Below are 19,455 nucleotides of genomic sequence, written 5' to 3' on the forward strand. Positions count from 1 at the left end.
ATTTTTTATAGTTTTTTCTTTCTTTATATTTTATTCTTTATAAATCGCAAATTCAAATTGAGCATTCTTACGTCTTGTGTTTAAACTAGGACATAGCGCAGGTCTATCTCTTAAGGCCCCTACGGGTCGCTTGGACCACAATAATCTAGATATAGGGAATATCTGAGTAAATGCTCGAGTTCCTAACGAACAGTATAGGAAATCACTATAGAACTGATAGAGATTTTAAAAGCCATTCAAGATGTTAAATATATATTTAAAATAACAATAATGATGATTTGTTAGGAAGGGCAAGTAATTTATTTTGTTTTGCCCTATGGTCTTTTAAAATATGTTTTTTTACGTGTATGTGTATCGCTTATGCCTTATCATTATCATGTTTTATTCGTAATCCTTACTGTCCCTATCGTCGTTTCTTATGATTCATCTTGTACTTGTCTCCAGCGGTAGTTTTTATCACCACAGGTATCTCGAAGCCTCCAGGGAGTTTTAGTCTTGCGTGACGCGCGCTGGTCAAGTCACGCAATCGGCTGTAGTCTCTTTGGGTGAGCTGGAGTGTGGCGGTGTCACGCGGCTCGTAATCCGATAACCACCCTTCAAAATAAATTAAATAATCATAGTTCTTTTTTTATAAAAAAAAAGAGTTTTCACTAAATTTAAGAACATGCCGAGTCTCGGATAGCAGCAAAATTTTGCTTTGTAAGTCTGATGCGCTCTAAAATGCTCTAAACCGCTCTAAAGAATCAAATTGTGTTCATAATAGCAACCTTATTTTTGCTCATTTGCGTAATTCTCTTCCCATAGCCGTAGCAGGCCTCGAATTAATGGGGGGGGCACGATTCGGAGACATTAAGAAAACAAGGAGGGGGGGGGGGGGGGGAGCAGCCACGCCACTACTGGTCATTTCAATCAAGAGACCATAATATAAGAGAACGAATCCCCGTGTCCCATGATAACGTCCAAGAAAGCTATTTTTAGATTGCGCGAGCTTGTCAATCATAGCATCCATACATGGTTCGTCGCGCCATATTTGGTTATGGGCACCACGAGCTAGTACAATTTCACACCAAATTTTTTCCCTCTGCACTTCTTTACTTCGTTCGCTACCTGTTTTTATCCTTTTAGCTTCACTTCAAGGCTCATGATCACAATGCTACTCATGGGGTGGTGTCCTGTAATCTGTTAAGTTATCTAATGTTCAGTTATCTAAATGTTATATAAATAATGGAACGGGAAGACGTCGGGGAGACGGTGAATTTGGAGTTCATTCGAGATGCATCGTGCAGACTCCTAAAAAGTTCTTATTCTCTGCAATTCGGTGAGATAGAATACCTAGGCATTCTCATAGTCTATGTTATGTATTTTAATACAAGAAGGCCTTTATTTTTCTTTGATTTATAACATTTTTAGATGAATGAACTTCAATATTTCACGCACATGTTCAGAAATCATGTCACTCAAGAAACCCTTGGCACTGGAATAAGATTTACTTCATTATAAAGACTTGAAATCTTTTATTTGTAATATCGGTGTGAATATAATGGTATTAAGTTCTGGATGTATCTTTTTCATTAAAAGGGAATTGGAAGAGAATTGTGTTTTGTAAACACAGATTTATGATTGATTGTTGTGTTATAAGTAATTTGCGAATCAGCAGTGAAAACTTTTACTGGGGAAGTTGATCCCAGAGCCTAAAATCACACACTTTATGCATTTCAATGTCCCAGAAACGGTTGATTGGTTCCAGCGTACTCTATGGAAGATCATTTTTACAGCGTTCGTATAAAAGGAAGGTATTTTCGGTCAAAAAGATTTCCGAAACATCCTTTGCCGGATCACATTGCTCAAGATGTGATCGCGCGTAAGACTCTTGTTGCTAGGAAACGTGAGCGCTAACTAATCAGAGACGTATCTAAAAATAACTGCTTGTTCTAAAAATAGTTTTTACAGACGTCATCATTGGAACATACCCTAATACGGGGGATTCGTTCTCTTACATCATGGTCTCTTGTTTCAATTAATTTCAATTATCGTGCTCGTGCTGCGCACTCGCTGATTTTTTTTAATTCGTGCCCTAAATCCGATAGAACACTGACGAGCGTTATGCAAACTAAAGGGTGCAGTTAATCTTAAACAAAAGCTTGTGAAATGTCATAACTGGTCGCGAAGGGAATACTCCTCCTTGTATTTGGTACAATTAAGTTACTTTTTAAAGTCCATATAACCTTTCAGAGTTGATAGACTTTGTCAATTCTTTATATTTTTATCTTCCAAATGGTATGTGGTTCGTATCGACCCTATGAAACACGCGTTCGCGTGAATAGCTCAAATCTGTAATTTTGAGGTATTTTGGTCAACCTTCGGAAAAAAGGCCGTGAACTGAAAGGCCCGGGTCCAGTCATTTGTGACGTAGATCGAGATGTCAACCAAATTACACGAGAAAACATATGCGCACGTTAATCGGTTCCCGTCTTCATTTCTTCTTAGTTATTGCTGAAGAACGTTGTGTGGTTACATCTTTCACCGTAATCTTTATATCTCAACCTGGTAGTCAAATGATTATTTAACTTTAGGAAACAAATCTGCAATATTTAGCAGATATTTTTTTTGTCTTTGAATTGTTTTTTTGCATTGTGCGCGCGCGCTGTGCATGTGCTTATCAAAGTAACCTTATGTTTATTAAGTACAAGGATGAATATAAACATTGCTTCTTTCATCATTTTTTTCTCCAAGGAAGTATTAGATTTATACGTATTTTATAATATTAAGCTTAATATTCACTATTTTAGGATATAAAACTCACCAGTTTTTCGTTTGCTATACTCAGACATGGTAGTCAAAGACATATTTATTCGATTTGGTTGCTTTACTCACTCTCAGACATTTCAATGAACATTTCTTCACAGAAGTAAGTGGTGAGTCCTGTACTAAAGTAAAATCCAAGAGATAGTTAACTTATAACAATGACTTAACATTTTTACCAGGAGTCTAAAGTAATTGAAATTGATTTTATACAATTGTTAAAGTTACAGTTAAAAATATCAGTATAGTAGTAGCAGCCACTTATCTACTGCATTAACTAATTATTCAAAATTTTTAATTATTTGAAGTAGCAAGCAAACGGTTTTTAGCTAATTTTACATCAAGTCAAAATATTGAAAGAAAAATTGGCAAATGCCATTGTACTACTGCATTTATGATAAACCAAATGTTACTGTTAGAATTGTTATCAAGCTTATCCATTCAAAGTGTAAGTTATTAATAAGCATATATTTCAATCATTTTTGTGTCTAACTTACGTACATAGTTGTCTTATTACATTACAATATATATATACGATGCGATTTTACTTCAATGTGATTAAAATCAACAGCTTACTTCTTTTCTCTTGAACATTCAAACAAGTCCAGTTAAGTAATATTGTCAAATGGTAACTAAATAAAAACGATATACATGATATATACATGATATGATATATATAAACAAATATCGATATCGATAATATTAACAAAATTAATAAGGATGCATTTTAAGACCAAGGTACTTCAGAGTTAATTCGTAAGTATAAGATATTAATAGAACATTTGAATTTTTTTTAAATAATTATCTTAGTGAAAGAATAACAACAGTGCGTTAGTTGTAATGAAAGACATTTCCTTTTCGAGAAATCTGATTTAAGAGAATCCCGGGTTCACGCAGCCATGCGTCTAGTTTAGATTGAAAAATGCTTCTCTAGCCATAGGCTCCAGAGACATCTGTGTAGAGGCAAACAGGTTTCTTTCGGCAAGTCACCGATTTCCTAATTTCGGATAGTCCACATTCGATGGATTGTTTTGGTGTGGACCAATTATCATGTCAAGTGGCGGGTGAAAATACATAAATGCTTTAGTTGCCATGCATCTGAACATAATTACACAACAAGGTGCTCTATAGAACAGATGCCCCAAGACTTTGGTATTCAAATGGTAAGCGTATTTTTTTTTCACGAATGCTCTGTAAATTATTCTGCAAATCTATAAAGCATGCAACTATGCTCCGTTTCGAGGGTTATATCTCGAGGAGTGGAGCGTTTTGTGAAATTCTACCTATATTTCCTGTTTTTGATATAAAAATCTCCGCGGACCGTAATGTCTTTACAAGAAAGCGTCTAGAAAAGACCCAAAATTCAACTTTTCGCGAAATTGTATCTGGCATTACAGCACAAATCGAGTGTTGACTGATTATTTTTTGGAAGGATTATATCAGACCGTTTTGTTTCTTGCAATATGGATTTGTTAGCGACACGCGGGCGAAAGCCCATTGACGATTCTTGGTTTGTGAAGATAAAACATTTTTATAAATTAATTATGAGCAAAAAGGAAGGGATTTGATATGTGATTCAGTAAATATGTTTTTATTGGTTCTCAAATGAAAAAAAAAAAAACTACGGATACGGAACTATAACCGCTGCTACGGAACTACTACCACTATGTGTTCAAAGAAAAAAACATATAAATCAATAAAATTTGAAAATGTGTAGTCTTTTCTGTGCATATTATATGCATAAGTGGTGTTTAAAAAAAGGAAAAAAAACATTTTTTTAAGAAAAAGGGTCAATATTGTCATGCGGCAAGTAACGCAAAGTAACAAAACTAAACACATGCTATTTTTAATAACTAGACATATAATACTAATTAGCTGCCAACTTGTCGGAAGTCAACAGGGCAACTAAGAGCATTTAACCTATCGCGTTTGACAGGGAAATCTAAAACGCTCGCATAGAAATTGCTTAGCCAAGCAGTTCCTGTTTCTAGCAGATGATCTTTTGTTGGGAAATTATTAATAGGCGTGCCGTTAGTTTTCAAGTGGTACTTGAGAACACAGAGTTTTGAATATTTGTTTTGGTCCTGTATCCGTTAACTACATAAGTAAAGATAGGTCTGAGTTCACACAAGGTTTACCCTAAGTAGGCTTCAGACCTAGCCGTCGGTAGAATTAGGTTTTGGTACGTTTTAACACTTTGACTGAAAAAATGGTTAGAAAGCTGTCAATCATTGTATTCACGTGTGAAACTTGTCATGCGCACTAGCACAGCAAGCATGTAGTGTGTTACCACCGTAGTCAATAGCGACCATGTAAACCTTACATAAGTCACGGCAGTCCAAGGGTAACCGACTGGCACACCCACGTAGGAAGGTCGCCCCTCGTACACCCATTGGCTAAACCCTTATCTAAAGGAGATAAAAGCTTTTCAGGATGTCAGTGTCTGTTATCCAAAAGGACATACCGTCTTAGGAGCATATAAAAACGAAAACGGGAGACACGGCGGTTTTGAAGAGAAACAGACAGAGAGACACGGTTATATATACGTACATGAACATACACGATTATAAATGTAGGATGACATGATTTGAAGTCTTCAGTTTGTAACAGCGAACATGTAAAAGCATACCCTGGTTTCAGAGCCTCGAACGTCTCTCTATGGCCACTTAATAGAGAGCCAGCTGGCCACTAAATAGAGAGACGTTCGAGGCTCTGGAACCAGGGTAGTAAAAGCAGGTACCGATACCCCATCTCGTTTCAAGCCGTTGTTACAATATACTTAAAAAAAAAATAACAAAAATTTGGTTTTTGGGCCAATTTCCAACTTTTTTCGAATCTTACAGTCAATGACTCTTAAATATTAGATTAAACTATAGAATAGAAACTGATTCTAAACCACTTTCAACCATTTGTTCTGATATCCTGTCGGTCTATGTTTTCTTCGTAAATAAGACTACTTAATACGGCGAAACAAATCTCAAAGCTTAGCCGATCATACATAAAGCCACATACCTTTGTATCACATTTCACAGAAAATAGCGTGGAACCCACCACCAATAATAAATAATACCACCAAGACCGGGCATAGTTTTTTTTTTATAGCGTAGCATATAAAATTTCTTATAGAATAAAATGAAGATAACTTATAATAAAAATTATATATATTGAATACACAGAGGTATAGATTAATAATTGATTGATTACTGATTATGATACCATTTTTTTAGATCAGATAGTGATTCTAATGTCTTATTATGAATTATAAACGTGAATGTTTCACGGGTACCCACTAGTAATAATAGTAATAATAATATACTCAAACCGTCGAAGGGCTCAAATAATATTTAAAGGTCCTGATTGCTCACAATGAAAAACATAACACTGTGATAAAAAAAACACCAAATAGAAGACAGAATTTCTTCATTTCTACGCCGAGAGAGCCCCAATTCACCATTCCCATGATTCACTGAATTGCAATAAAACCAATAATGAAACGCTGCCATGTATTTTGTAGCCTGGGGCAAAGGGCGAAGGAGATAAGCGATTGGGCCATTCTCAAAAAGGTGATAGGAGTAAAGGGAGCTTATTCCCAGAGGCGCGCTTGCTATGCTGGCTAACATGAACACGACATCCTATCTAGATTGTTTAGAAGGAAACAGTATGCGTTTGCCCGGGTCGGGAGGGTTGGCCACTAGGAGGTGACCAAGCAGGACTAGGGCTGAGACAGGCCCGAGCATATCTTCGGAAATCTTTAAAAAATCTACTTCACTGTTGACCTTGGCCCTGACCTTGCTCACGTGATTCCCGCGACTCATCTGAACCATCCCGCGCATCCCGCGAGTGCGGTTCTTTGATGTTGGGGACCCTGTGCTGCTTGAGGCCGGAGTTGACCGCAACGCCGATAATCTTTTCCACAAACTGCTGCATCTCGCGCATGTTTTCTTGGTCCGTGAACACCTCGGGGAAGCGGTAGCTGTGGAAGAGCATGCACACAGGAACAGGTAAATGAGCGAATCTCACAGTATAAGGGTGTTTAAGGGTATCGCCTTATGTAGACCACACCCATAATCCCCGAAGCAGCTCCCAGCAGCGGTAAATACATGATGAATATGGTCAAAATATTATACCTGATGATTATGACACATGATGAATATGATATATGATGAATACGATCTGAATATGATACCTGATGAATATGGTCTAAATATGATACCTGATGAATATGATATATGATGACTATGATACCTAATGAATACGATCTGAATATGATACCTGATGAATATGATACATGATGAAAATGATACATGATGAATACGATCTAAATATGATACATGATGAACATGATACCTGATGAATATGTTACCTGATAAATGATAAATGATAAATAGATGATAAATTATACCTGCCGAATACGACCTGAATATGATACACGATGAATATGATACATGATGAATATATTTCCTGATGAATATGATACATGATGAATACGATCTAAATATGATACATGACGAATATGATACACGATGAATATGATACACGATGAATATGATACCTGATGAATATGATACACGATGAATATGATATATGATGAATATGATACATGGAGAATATGATATGACTATGATACATGATAAATATGATCTGAATATGATACATGATAAAAATGATCTGAATATGTTAGATGATAAAAATGATCTGAATATGATACATGATAAAAATGATCTGAATGTAGTGTAAGCAAGCACCCTTGTTAATAAATAAAACTGGAAAAGCTACTGAATACAAACTTCAGAGGTACCTGTAATACAGCAACAATAATTGGTAAGGGTTAAAAGCTATCTCTAGAGGGGAAAATGTAGGAGTCAAAACCAAGCTGTCATACCTGAAGAAGGACATCGCATGAGCTCACGCGTTAAGTTAAATGCATTGACAAACGTAGAAATACTACCTTAGGAAAAAAACAGGGGTTTAACCTTAGTGTTACAAACGACGTGTTACAAAGTATGATTATACGAGTCCATCGCCCGAGTGTACTGAAAGGGCTTGCCATGAGAGCCAGGGTAACGTAAATGCCCTACCTTAGCCATAGATAGACGTCGCACACTTCATGCACTGCCTCAACGTCCTGCAGCGTCTTGAGAGATTTGGGCATCACCGGTGGCCACCGCACCATCTCCTTCACATCAATCACTTTGGTCTCTCTTTTCTCGCTCACTCGTCGAGCAAACTGTGAAAATCAAATGTTCTCAATGAGGTCAATATAATCGGCTACGGTAAAAGGTGTCATCATTTGGGAGGAAATGCTGGCAGGCTGAAGGCTCACACAAGCTGTGTGTGTCGTGACGTTGGTAGCGTGACCCTTGACACTGTCCTCGACTATGTTGGACAGAGAGCATCCTGTTACTTGACAAGTGTCGTGACGAGGATAGCGTGACTCTTGACATTTACCTCGACTATGTTGGAAACAGAGAGCCCAGTTAAGTGTCAAGTGTCGTGACTAGAGTAACGTGATGCTGGATACACTTCGTCTATGATGGAAGCAGAATGCTTCCTACAAACGTCGTGACGACGGTAGCGTAACGTGTGGCACTAAGCTTGACTATGATGGTAGCAGAGAACTTCCTGTTGCGTGACAAGTGCCGTGAAGTGCCGTTGTAGCGTGACCCTGGACACTCACCTCTAATATGACAGAAGCAGAGTTCGTCCTGCTGCGTGACAAGTTTCCTGACAGTGGTAGCGTGATGCGTGACACTCACCTCTACTATGATGCAAGCAGAGCGCGTCCCCTTACGTGACAACTGTCGTGACACTGGTAGCGTGACGCAGTACACTCACCTCGATTATGACGGAAGCAGAGCGCGTACTGTTATGTGACAACTGTCGTGACACCGGTAGCGTGACGCAGTACACTCACCTCGACTATGACGGAAGCAGAGAGCGTCCTGTTACGTGACAACTGTCGTGACACCGGTAGCGTGAGTACACTCACCTCGACTATGACGGAAGCAGAGAGCGTCCTGTTACGGCTGACTGGAGCTTGACAGATGGAGTACTGCTCCCAGATAGTTAGCGGTATCCCCTCGACAAGTTCCGCTAGGTACTGAAATAAGACAACATAACTGCATATGAGCATTTTCTCTGTGGTTTACACCCTATACACAAAACAGCCACCAAAAGCCTGCCAAAGTACACGGCCTGAAAACCCCAAGTTTGACAGTCTATCGAAAAGGCGAGCGTTTAATCGTTCAGCTCCCTGAAATGCAGAATTTTTTCCACTGACCTGGACATTCTCCAGATCACACATGAAGTAGTTTTCTCCATCAAGCTGCGCCACATCCAGGAAGAGATCCTAAAACCAACAACAACCAGATATTTCCAGGTACTAAAGAATGACGACTATGATCCAGATGCATGATATAATAATTAAAAGCTATAGACAACTGACGTACCACAAGGTCCCCAAGGGTGGCGTTCGGCAGCTGATGCGAGAGCATCTCGATCTGTTCCACGCTCGGTGATAATCCCGCACGCTGTAAGTATAACAGGCATAAGTATCAGCAGAGAGAACAGAGAAGGTGTCGAAAACCCAGCGCGCTGTAAAGATAAGAGGCATAATGATCCACAGTTAGAAGCAGAGAGAGCGAAGGCTCTGCACGCTGTAAAGCTAAGAGGGGTATCAGCAGAGAGAACAGAAAAGGTGGCAAAAGCCCTGAACACTGTAAAGATAAGAGGCATAAGTAAGGCATAAGTAATCGGAGAATGAGGAGGTGGCGAAAGCCCTGCGCGTGGTAATAAAGAGGAGAAATCAGGTCCCGATCAGAATCACAGGCAAATATTCAGAAATTATCATCGGTAGCATAGTACACCTGAACTTCGTCGGAGGGTTGGCTCATGAGTTTTTTTAGCGTAGGGAGACTCGAGGCGTACAATCTAGAAAAGTATAAGCACACATCAGGTACTGAAAATCGAGGTAAGCATCCGGCGACCACATTACGCTGTGATGCTGCTTTGTCTTTTTGATACTCCCGCTTGGCGTGAGAGGTGCTACTTACGTGGTGACTTCGCCTTTTGGGTACTCAGACCCGTATCTGCCGGCTCTGCCTGCTATCTGCTTGACGTGAGATGCGGTAAGTTGTGTGACAGACTGGCCATCAAACTTCTCCATCGCGTGGAAGATGATACGCTTGATATTTCTGAGAAAAAAAAATCAGATTTCATTCTAACGTCGCTTTCCCTGCGTCCTTATAAATATAGAAAGAAGTCGTTAAAGGAATCGTTACATTCAGTTAACGACCTTTAAACAATCGGACAACATACAGTGTAAGTGAAAAAAAAAATAGAAGAAGAAAGAAAGAGGATTAACAGAAAGATATAGGACGGGTAGGAAGGGTGCAAAAAGGGGAGAGTTGGAGAGAGCAAGAAGAACTGGAAGGAAAGATGGATGGGTGGGGAGGCCTAGGTGAGAAGTGGGCACAACCGACACCACTGAAATGCAGCTCTTACAAGTTGAGGCCCATGCCTATTGCATCTGAAGCGATAAGAATCTTGTGCTCATCGTCGGGGTTGTTGAATTTGGCCGCTTGCTCTACTCTAGTGGCTGAAAAAAAGAACAAATACTTTTAGCAAGACTAATGCGATGAGAGGGGTTTAGCACCTCTCGGCTTGCCTGTGTTATCGAGGCCTTGCCAGACCGCTTCAATGGAGCAGACGATAGATCTCGGACGTTAGATAACTATAGCCAAGTTTTTGATTATTAAAATACCGGCTTGGTACCAAGCAATGGATATCGTTTCAGAGATTTCCGTTGTGGATTTTAGCGCATTCAGCATCGATTGTCCGATTCGCAGCACCGACAGCCAAGCGGTACAAGAGCTGGCGAAGAATGTCATCCATGTTTTCAGTACCATGGGATTCGTGTACCTCACGAACCACGGCATCCCACAGATCCAGGTATTGTTAATATTATGTAGATAAGGAGAGAATCATAGCAGATACGATTTGAGGATAAATAATGGAGTAACTCTATACAACAATGGAGTAACTCTATACTTGCACACTTGACCACTTGACAGCTGTGTTGTCAGCGGTCAAGAGGCGGGATAACACTTGAATTTTGCGTCGAAAAGGTCTCTAATTACTATGACAACAAACGACTAAATCCCAGTTCTACTACTCCACGCGTTTCCCTGTAAACCTGTATCCGAACAAGCTAATCATTCAGAATTACCCTAATATTCGTGTTTCTTGAGCATTGGATATAGCCCCTGAATAAGTCTTATCAAAGACGAAAATCTGGCATAGTCGAGTACCTATCTTTTTGGTGAGCCCCGCCCAAGCAAGCTAACCCAAATAGTCGTGCGTGTTACCAAGGGCATTGAATATAACCCCTAAAGAAGTCTTATCAAAGACTACCAGTTCTTGGTGAACCACGCCCAAGCAAGCTAAGTATAGTATTTTCGATTCAATCGTTCAATACGAACGATACGCACTTGAGGCCATGGAAGAGTTCTTTACGTTAGACTAACAAGGCGAAATACTCAAGCAAGGTCGAGAAAACCCATCGATCAAACGGGTGGGACGCTTTCTTAGTATTACTGATAGAGGACGGTATAGGATGACTGGAGGTACGGCTTTTTTAGTATTAATGATACAGGACGGCATAGGAAGACTAGAGGTACGGCTTTCTTAGTAATACTGATAGAGGACGGTATAGGAAGACTGGAGGTATGGTTTCTTAGTATTACTGATAGAGGACGGTGTAGGAAGACTGGAGGTACGGCTTTCTTAGTATTACTGATAGAGGACGGTGTAGGAAGACTGGAGGTATGGTTTCTTAGTATTACTGATAGAGGACGGTGTAGGAAGACTGGAGGTATGGTTTCTTAGTATTACTGATAGAGGACGGTGTAGGATGACTGGAAGTATGGCTTTCTTAGTATTACTGAAAGAGGACGGTGTAGGAAGACTGGAGGTACGGCTTTCTTAGTATTACTGATAGAGGACAGCATAGGAAGACTGCGTCACCTTTCTACAATATTTGTATCTTTGAAATTCATCACAACTAAACATTTTGCATTTCTCGGTAATCAGGGGGTGGTTGTTAAGGGTTGGACCTATAGTTTATAACAATGTTTGGACGTATTCTCCAGGTAATCCTAACTCAAAGTCTCATGGTTTCGATGCATACTCCAAAGGTGCAAACTCTAGAGGGTGGATATGTACAAGTCACGCCCATCAGGGGAAAGGTTATAGTCAACATTGGAGACTTGATGCAGATGTGGACATCAGATTGGCTCAAGTCAAACGTAAGTCACGTGATACGCTTCGACAAAGTCGAACGCAAGTCACATGATAAACCAGACAGACCAAAGTCAAACACAAGTCACGCGATAAGCCTCAGACAGACCCAAGTCAAACGTAAGTCACGTGATACGCCTCGACAAAGTCAAACGCAAGTCACATGATAAACCACAGACAGACCAAGTCAAACGTAAGTCACGCGATAAGCCTCAGACAGACCCAAGTCAAACGTAAGTCACGCGATAAACCTAACAAGTCTTAAATACATCCTCAGACAAGCAAAAAAAAAAAAAACTACAAAAACCATAACAACCAGGCTCCCACCTTCAGCATTCGCAAATGAGTCATTGAGGGATGTAAGAAATTTGTAAGCTTGCTTGTATATATACAATATATATATATATACAATAACCGATATACAATATATATATATATACAATAACCGATATACAATAACAACTGACAAGCCAAGCACTATAGAACCATGTTCAGTGAGAAACAGCACATTTTTATCAATCGGCCTGTGAGTCTAGAAAGTTTGCCTCAAACATTTCCCGGATTTATATCAGTAGAACTTTCGGTCAGTTGACCATTTTGTTTTGTTACTAACCTGGAGGAAGACCACCGTAGACAATAGCACATTTTGTTACTTTTGCCTTCTCTATTCGCTGACGCAGTTTGAACAGCTCACGTTGAGAAAATGCAACAATGCAATCACCAGGGCGGACTTGGTGCAGTTGACCACCTGTGTGTGAACATAGACAACACGAAAATTATATTCAAAACACTGAACCTTTTGGATAGCTCAAATATGTCAGCCGCATTTAATTGAGTGAAAAATGTTTTGAATTGTTGTTCGATACTTTGTTAAGGGAGAGAGTGTATATCCTCTGCTAGCAGGGTAAGCCACAACTCGTGAATGCAAATGTATTTCCTAGTTATGTTCTTGTGTGCATAAAAGATATACAGGATAGTGAACAAAGCATGAACACATCCAAGATGCTGAGAGTACATAAAAATGTCCTTATACCTTTTTTTTTTCTTTACGATGTCATGACACACCAAGAACAGTATAATTAATTATTATCATAAAAAGTAAAAAAAAAATAATAATTGGCTCCCTCAGTGGGAATCGAACCCGGTAAGCTGTGGTCATAGACAAGTCTTCGCACCGCTAGACTAACGTGCCATTACTGAGTTGACCAGTAACTAAAATTATTTTTATTGGTAACGGTCCTTTACCTTATGTTTCTCGGACTTAAAAGTCGCAGTTTTACTTGTCGCTCTTCCAGCACAAATTCAAACAAACAACGCGAAAACCCAGAGACGCGAATCGGCAAGTACTAAAAGAAGAAAGCCTTGCTAGCATTTTACTTGTTTTGTTTGCCAAATTGAATTGGACTGAACCGTAGAAGATAGATTGACGTCGGTGACGAAGGCGCATGCGCACGCTCAACCCACATAGAAGACTTTTCTGAAAATACTAGCTTATATATTTTTTACGGCTATACAAACAAATGACCGTAGCGGTCACAGGTCGATGCCAAAGCCATTTTATGGTAGTAAGCTTTAACCGGAAGTTGAACACCGGAAGTTTACAGGATGACCTAAGGACTGCTGTGTTGCAAAAGCACAGAAAGACCATAAAAAGTTTACGGATTAGTGATCCAATGATGGAGGGACATCGGAGTCCCCACAATAACTTGTACATGCTTCGCATTCCCGAGTTAAAAAGTGAAGGGAAATGGTAATCACACTCTTACCTTCTACTCTTACTACTAAACACGTTGCTTTTTTGGTTCATTTTCAAAGCATGCAACAAGGACAGGTCACGGCTTTGAACAATTTGCGTCACGACAATTCACTTTGAGTGTCACGACAGGTTTAGTTCACAATATCGCACTTTGCGTCTAAAAACATCGCACTTTGTGTCTTTAAAAACTCATCATTTTGCCTTTGCTTAAAACATTTCAGTATATCGTTCACGGCATTCAACTTTGTGCTTAATATAACATAGCACTATTTGTCTATTGCATAAAATATTTGACTTTGTGCTTTATAACATGGGACTTTGTGTCTTAAAAAATCTCGCGATTTGCTGATGAGTTCTTTAAGACACAAAGTGCGATGTTTTTAGACACAAAGTGCGATATTGTGAACTAAACCTGCGATGTTTTAAGCGATAATCAAATAGTGCTTTGTCGTGACACTCAAAGTGAGTTGTCGTGACGCAAATTGTTCAAAGTCGTGACCGAAAGGTGAGATGTTGTTAACGAAAACCTTGGTTGGCCCTCATGGGCTTCCGTAGTTACCATTACCATAAATAGCAAGTGGTAAACGTTTAGTATTCAAGATGAATAGGTGGAACAGAAGAGTACTACAGCGTGCCAGAAGATATCACGTTTTAATATACATATATCAATATGTTGACGCTTGATAAGACTAGTGAAAATTAAATGGTGTATTCTACTAAATTCTATTATATATAATGTGATATGTACCTAAACTGTACGGCAGCACTTGAAGCTGGCTAAGTCTGTCGTAGTGAAAGACCTAGAAATAAGGAAAATGGGTGAACGTATGTCAAAGACACTAGAGTACACCCAATATAATGGTCAGCAATACTATGAGTTAGGCAAAACTCAACTTCTTTTATTACTAATTCTTGGGTGCCCTTAAAACAAGTGACCACTTGCTTTTTTGTTTAACACATCAATCATACAGTATGAAGATCCTCTTGCATGCTTGACATACAATTTGGTTGGAAAACACTGGGTGGAGAAAATCTGCACTTACCTCAAATTCATCACCGCAGGTCTTAGCAAGTCTCTTTATCAGCCCAACAGCTGTGTCTTCTCCACACACGTGGACCTCATCACTAACAACACCTGGACCAACAACAACAACAAAAAAAACATAATTGGCTCAGTGTAGAGTGATTTTCATTAACATGTGAGCTACACTTAAGCGTATTACACTTCAATGCCATGTAATTCCATTGTGTTTTCCTGACTATTACACTTTGACTATCACACTATGTTCACGGGTAAATGAAAACCACTCTAAAACATTTTCTTCAGTAGCCTATTTTTCTACTTCGTATATGTATTCGGAGCATAGCTTCTTTTATACTCGTTTATTAGTCCTCTCATAGCCTTAAAAGCTAAAATACAGGATTCCAATAACAAATAATATAATAAATAATGATTAACTGGTACAATATAATAAATACAGTCGTTTGACAAAAGGTTGTCATCAACCGGCTTTGCGACTCGCTACACCGTCTAAGTTATGCAGTGGCTAATATATGCAGCTAAGCGCTTCAGTGGTTTTTACCCATGCTTACATGCGGGCTTGTCGCGTAGTCGCAAAGCCGGTTGATGACAACCTTTAGTCAAACGACTGTATAAAAGGTAGCACGGTATATCAGATAGTCAAGGCCAGCGCGTGTTTGTTATGACAAAATTGCCAAATCTATTGGTCGCAAAGGGTTTGATGTGACAGCCAACGCGCGTTCTTATGTGGTATCTATGGGTATGAGCCTCTATGCGGTCTTGCACAAGCCGGTACACTCAGTTTTGTGGCGTCAAACAAGAGATAAACCTGCAGCAGGCATCAGACCAGAGTGAAGTTAGTTCCTTATTCGCAGTTCCTTTTTCGTCTGTTTCCTTATTCGCTCAGTTCCTTATTCAAATCCGGGGGGGTACTTACATGATACCTTTTAATTCGAGTTGAAACAGTATTTAGGCATAACAGTTTATTCAGAACAAGTCCAACAGCATTTTCGTCGGGTAAATTTCGATGCTTTAACGTGCTCGCTGCTAAGCGGAGCTGTGAACATGAGACTCTATCTGCTACAAAAGGTCAAATTACGAAATGCGTGCAATCGCTTTCACAAATGAATCTAGCAAAAGAGAGGAAATCTACCTCTCATCTAATAAATGTATTTGTATCTTGGGCTTTATTTCCAAACGCATTAATATATTTAGAGGAGAAATATTCACGCTTTACTTGACTACGTACGCGTGTAGAAGGAATTTGACCTTGCTAACAAAACCACAATTTGACAGATAGTGCTTGTTGTCAATTAACACCTTGGCTACTACATAAGGCTCTGACAAAACAAATAGATTAGTGCAGTGACACGAATAGGGAACTGCTCCTTATTCAAGTTAGTTTTCGCGAATAAGGAAATGGAATCTCCCAACGTCCGATTTCGTTTTACGACTTTATCCGAATAAGGAATAGACTATGAAGAGGGTTGTCAGTGTTTGCTCATCATTTCTCAATAAAGGACATGAAATTTCATAACGCCCGATTTCGCTTTAACGACTCCTTTCGAAAGAGTTCTCGAAAAAGGAAATGGTATTTCATAACTCCCTATCTCGTTTTAACTACTTATCCGAATAAGGAATAGACTAAAAAGAGGGTCGTTTATGTTTTCTAAACATTTCTCGAATAAGGAAATGGTATTTCATAGCGCCTGATTTCGTTTTACCTACTTATCCGAATAAGGAATAGACTAAAGAGAGGGTCGTTTGTGTTTTCTAAACATTTCTCGAATAAGGAAATGGAATTTCATAACGCCCGATCTCGTTTTACGACTTATCCGAATAAGGAATAGACTAAAGAGAGGGTTCTTTAGTATTTTCTAACCATTTTTTGAATAAGGAAATGGTATTTCATAACGCCTGATTTCGTTTTAACTACTTATCCGAATAAGGAATAAACTAAAGAGAGGGTTCTTTAGTATTTTCTAAACATTTCTCGAAAAAGGAAATGGTATTTCATAACGCCTGATTTCTTTTTAAATATCTATTCGAATAAGGAATCTACTTTAAAGAGGATTGTTAGTATTTTCTCACAATTTGTTTAGAGGAGTATATTCGCGCTTTACTGGACTACGTACGTATGTCGTGTGAATTTGACCTTATTCGAGAAATGTTAAGAAAATACTAAAGAACCCTCTCTTTAGTCTATTCCTTATTCGGATAAGTAGGTAAAACGAAATCAGGCGTTATGAAATACCATTTCCTTTTTCGAGAAATGTTTAGAAAATATAAAAAAACCCGCTTTTTAGTCTATTCCTTATTCGGATAAGTAGTTAAAACTAGATCGGGAGTTATGGAAAACCATTTCCTTTTTCGAGAACTCTTTCGAAAGGAGTAGTTAAAGCGAAATCGGGAGTTATAAAATTTCCTTTCCTTTATTGAGAAATGATGAGCAAACACTGACAATCCTCTTCATAGTTTATTCCTTATTCGGATAAGTAGTTAAAACGAAATCAGGCGTTATGAAATACCATTTCCTTATTCGAGAAATGTTTAGAAAGTACTAAAGAACCCTCTCTTTAGTCTATTCCTTATTCGGATAAGTAGTTAAAACGAAATCAGGCGTTATGAAATACCATTTCCATATTCGAGAAATGTTTAGAAAGTACTAAAGAACCCTCTCTTTAGTCTATTCCTTATTCGGATAAGTAGGTAAAACGAAATCAGGCGTTATGAAATACCATTTCCTTTTTCGAGAAATGTTTAAAAAACACTAACGACCCTCTTTTTAGTCTATTCCTTATTCGGATAAGTAGTTAAAACGAGATAGGGAGTTATGAAATACCATTTCCTTTTTCGAGAACTCTTTAGAAAGGAGTCGTAAAAGCGAATCGGGAGTTATGAAATTTCATTTCCTTTATTGAGAAATGATGAGCAAACACTGACAACCCTCTTCATAGTATTCCTTATTCGGATAAAGTCGTAAAACGAAATCGGACGTTGGGAGATTCCATTTCCTTATTCGCGAAAACTAACTTGAATAAGGAGCAGTTCCCTATTCGTGTCACTGCACTAATCTATTTGTTTTGTCAGAGCCTTATGTAGTAGCCAAGGTGTTAATTGACAACAAGCACTATCTGTCAAATTGTGGTTTTGTTAGCAAGGTCAAATTCCTTCTACACGCGTACGTAGTCAAGTAAAGCGTGAATATTTCTCCTCTAAATATATTAATGCGTTTGGAAATAAAGCCCAAGATACAAATACATTTATTAGATGAGAGGTAGATTTCCTCTCTTTTGCTAGATTCATTTGTGAAAGCGATTGCACGCATAGCGTAATTTGACCTTTTGTAGCAGATAGAGTCTCATGTTCACAGCTCCGCTTAGCAGCGAGCACGTTAAAGCATCGAAATTTACCCGACGAAAATGCTGTTGGACTTGTTCTGAATAAACTGTTATGCCTAAATACTGTTTCAACTCGAATTAAAAGGTATCATGTAAGTACCCCCCCGGATTTGAATAAGGAACTGAGCGAATAAGGAAACAGACGAAAAAGGAACTGCGAATAAGGAAACTTCACTCTAGTCAGGCATCAGTCCGACGATCTTCAAGGGTGGCTAGGTTTGCATGCCCTAGTTAGAGCCTCGTTGTAATCCATGCCCGGATAGATCATGGCGAGGGCGCGTCTCTGGTAGCGTGTTGTTCTTTATAAGGCTACACTATGTATGCTTAGATTTAACAGTTCACAAAGTAAGTTTAAAAGAGGCATGCCGCAGGCATTGTGACAAAAACAACACGGGCCCCGAGGGGAAGCATAATGAATGCTGTGTTTTGCTCACCGAGAAATGCCCTGGTCCAGGCCCAGCCTCTCTCGACATCCCGCATCATCTGAATTTCATCAATCACCACACAATCATCTGTGATAAGCACACATCTTTAATGGATAGACAGGCAGATAGATAGGGCATTACTTTGTCAGGGGTGAGATGTTGTACAAGGTGGGGTGTTGGATGTAATGTACAGTAGCGGGTCGTAATGTACAGTAGCCGCTTTTAGTTTCGGTCACGCAACATTTTCCTCATGTAATGAGAGAAAGTAGCGAGTGTCAGTTTAAATTGTGTTTCTTGAATGTAGCTTGGGGTTGTCATTGTAATGTGTGGTGTGAAGTACTCTCCTCAAGTGTTGGTAAAGGTGTGTTGTTGGTGTACAACCAGACAATGCTGTTTTAAGGTGTGGCATAGGGTGTACCGGTCAAAAGTGTTGGTATAAGCAGGCCTTCTGATAATTCGCAGAAAAAAATAGCAAAAATCGCTAGAAATTTCTAAGGTTCATTTTGTCAAATATATATTTTTATTGCTTTCCTTCGCATACCAAAAAGGCGTGATTCGCCTGGAATTTGAGGAAAAATATACTATATCGCAGGAAAAACTGCAGAATATTACATCTTACCCTTTTTGGGTGAGCAACAATGTTCCAAGGTGTTTATTGATTATCGTCGACGTGCAGTGTTCCTTTTGGGTAACTTTGCAGACGATCAACAGATCAGGTGCTTTCACATTCAGAGCAGTATTGCTCTCTATTTG

General features: G+C 39.0%; 1 protein-coding gene across 3 annotated transcripts in view; it reads right to left on the bottom strand.

Annotated features, from left to right (window-relative positions):
- Position 1: 1 nt before the first annotated feature.
- The window catches only part of LOC5519845 (ATP-dependent RNA helicase SUPV3L1, mitochondrial), a 39,839-nt gene continuing 20,385 nt past the window's right edge, over positions 2-19,455 (bottom strand). The window contains exons 7-20 of one of the 3 annotated variants that reach the window (XM_048729614.1): positions 18,712-18,789; positions 14,899-14,990; positions 14,604-14,655; positions 12,713-12,847; positions 10,306-10,399; positions 9,855-9,995; positions 9,669-9,732; positions 9,252-9,332; positions 9,083-9,151; positions 8,792-8,902; positions 7,881-8,029; positions 7,685-7,746; positions 6,591-6,775; positions 2-594 (exon numbers count right to left, since the gene is read on the bottom strand). In XM_048729614.1, coding sequence (XP_048585571.1) covers positions 514-594; positions 6,591-6,775; positions 7,685-7,746; positions 7,881-8,029; positions 8,792-8,902; positions 9,083-9,151; positions 9,252-9,332; positions 9,669-9,732; positions 9,855-9,995; positions 10,306-10,399; positions 12,713-12,847; positions 14,604-14,655; positions 14,899-14,990; positions 18,712-18,789 — 1,394 coding nt within the window. In that variant the 3' untranslated portion in view covers positions 2-513. Of the gene's footprint in view, positions 595-6,590; positions 6,776-7,684; positions 7,751-7,880; positions 8,030-8,791; positions 8,903-9,082; positions 9,152-9,251; positions 9,333-9,668; positions 9,733-9,854; positions 9,996-10,305; positions 10,400-12,712; positions 12,848-14,603; positions 14,656-14,898; positions 14,991-18,711; positions 18,790-19,455 lie in introns of those variants that run through there. The other 2 variants (XM_048729613.1, XR_007312103.1) reach the window with 2 other exon arrangements.

The sequence above is a fragment of the Nematostella vectensis genome, chromosome 6 (genome assembly GCF_932526225.1).
Source record: "Nematostella vectensis chromosome 6, jaNemVect1.1, whole genome shotgun sequence".
Taxonomy (NCBI): Eukaryota; Metazoa; Cnidaria; class Anthozoa; order Actiniaria; family Edwardsiidae; genus Nematostella; species Nematostella vectensis.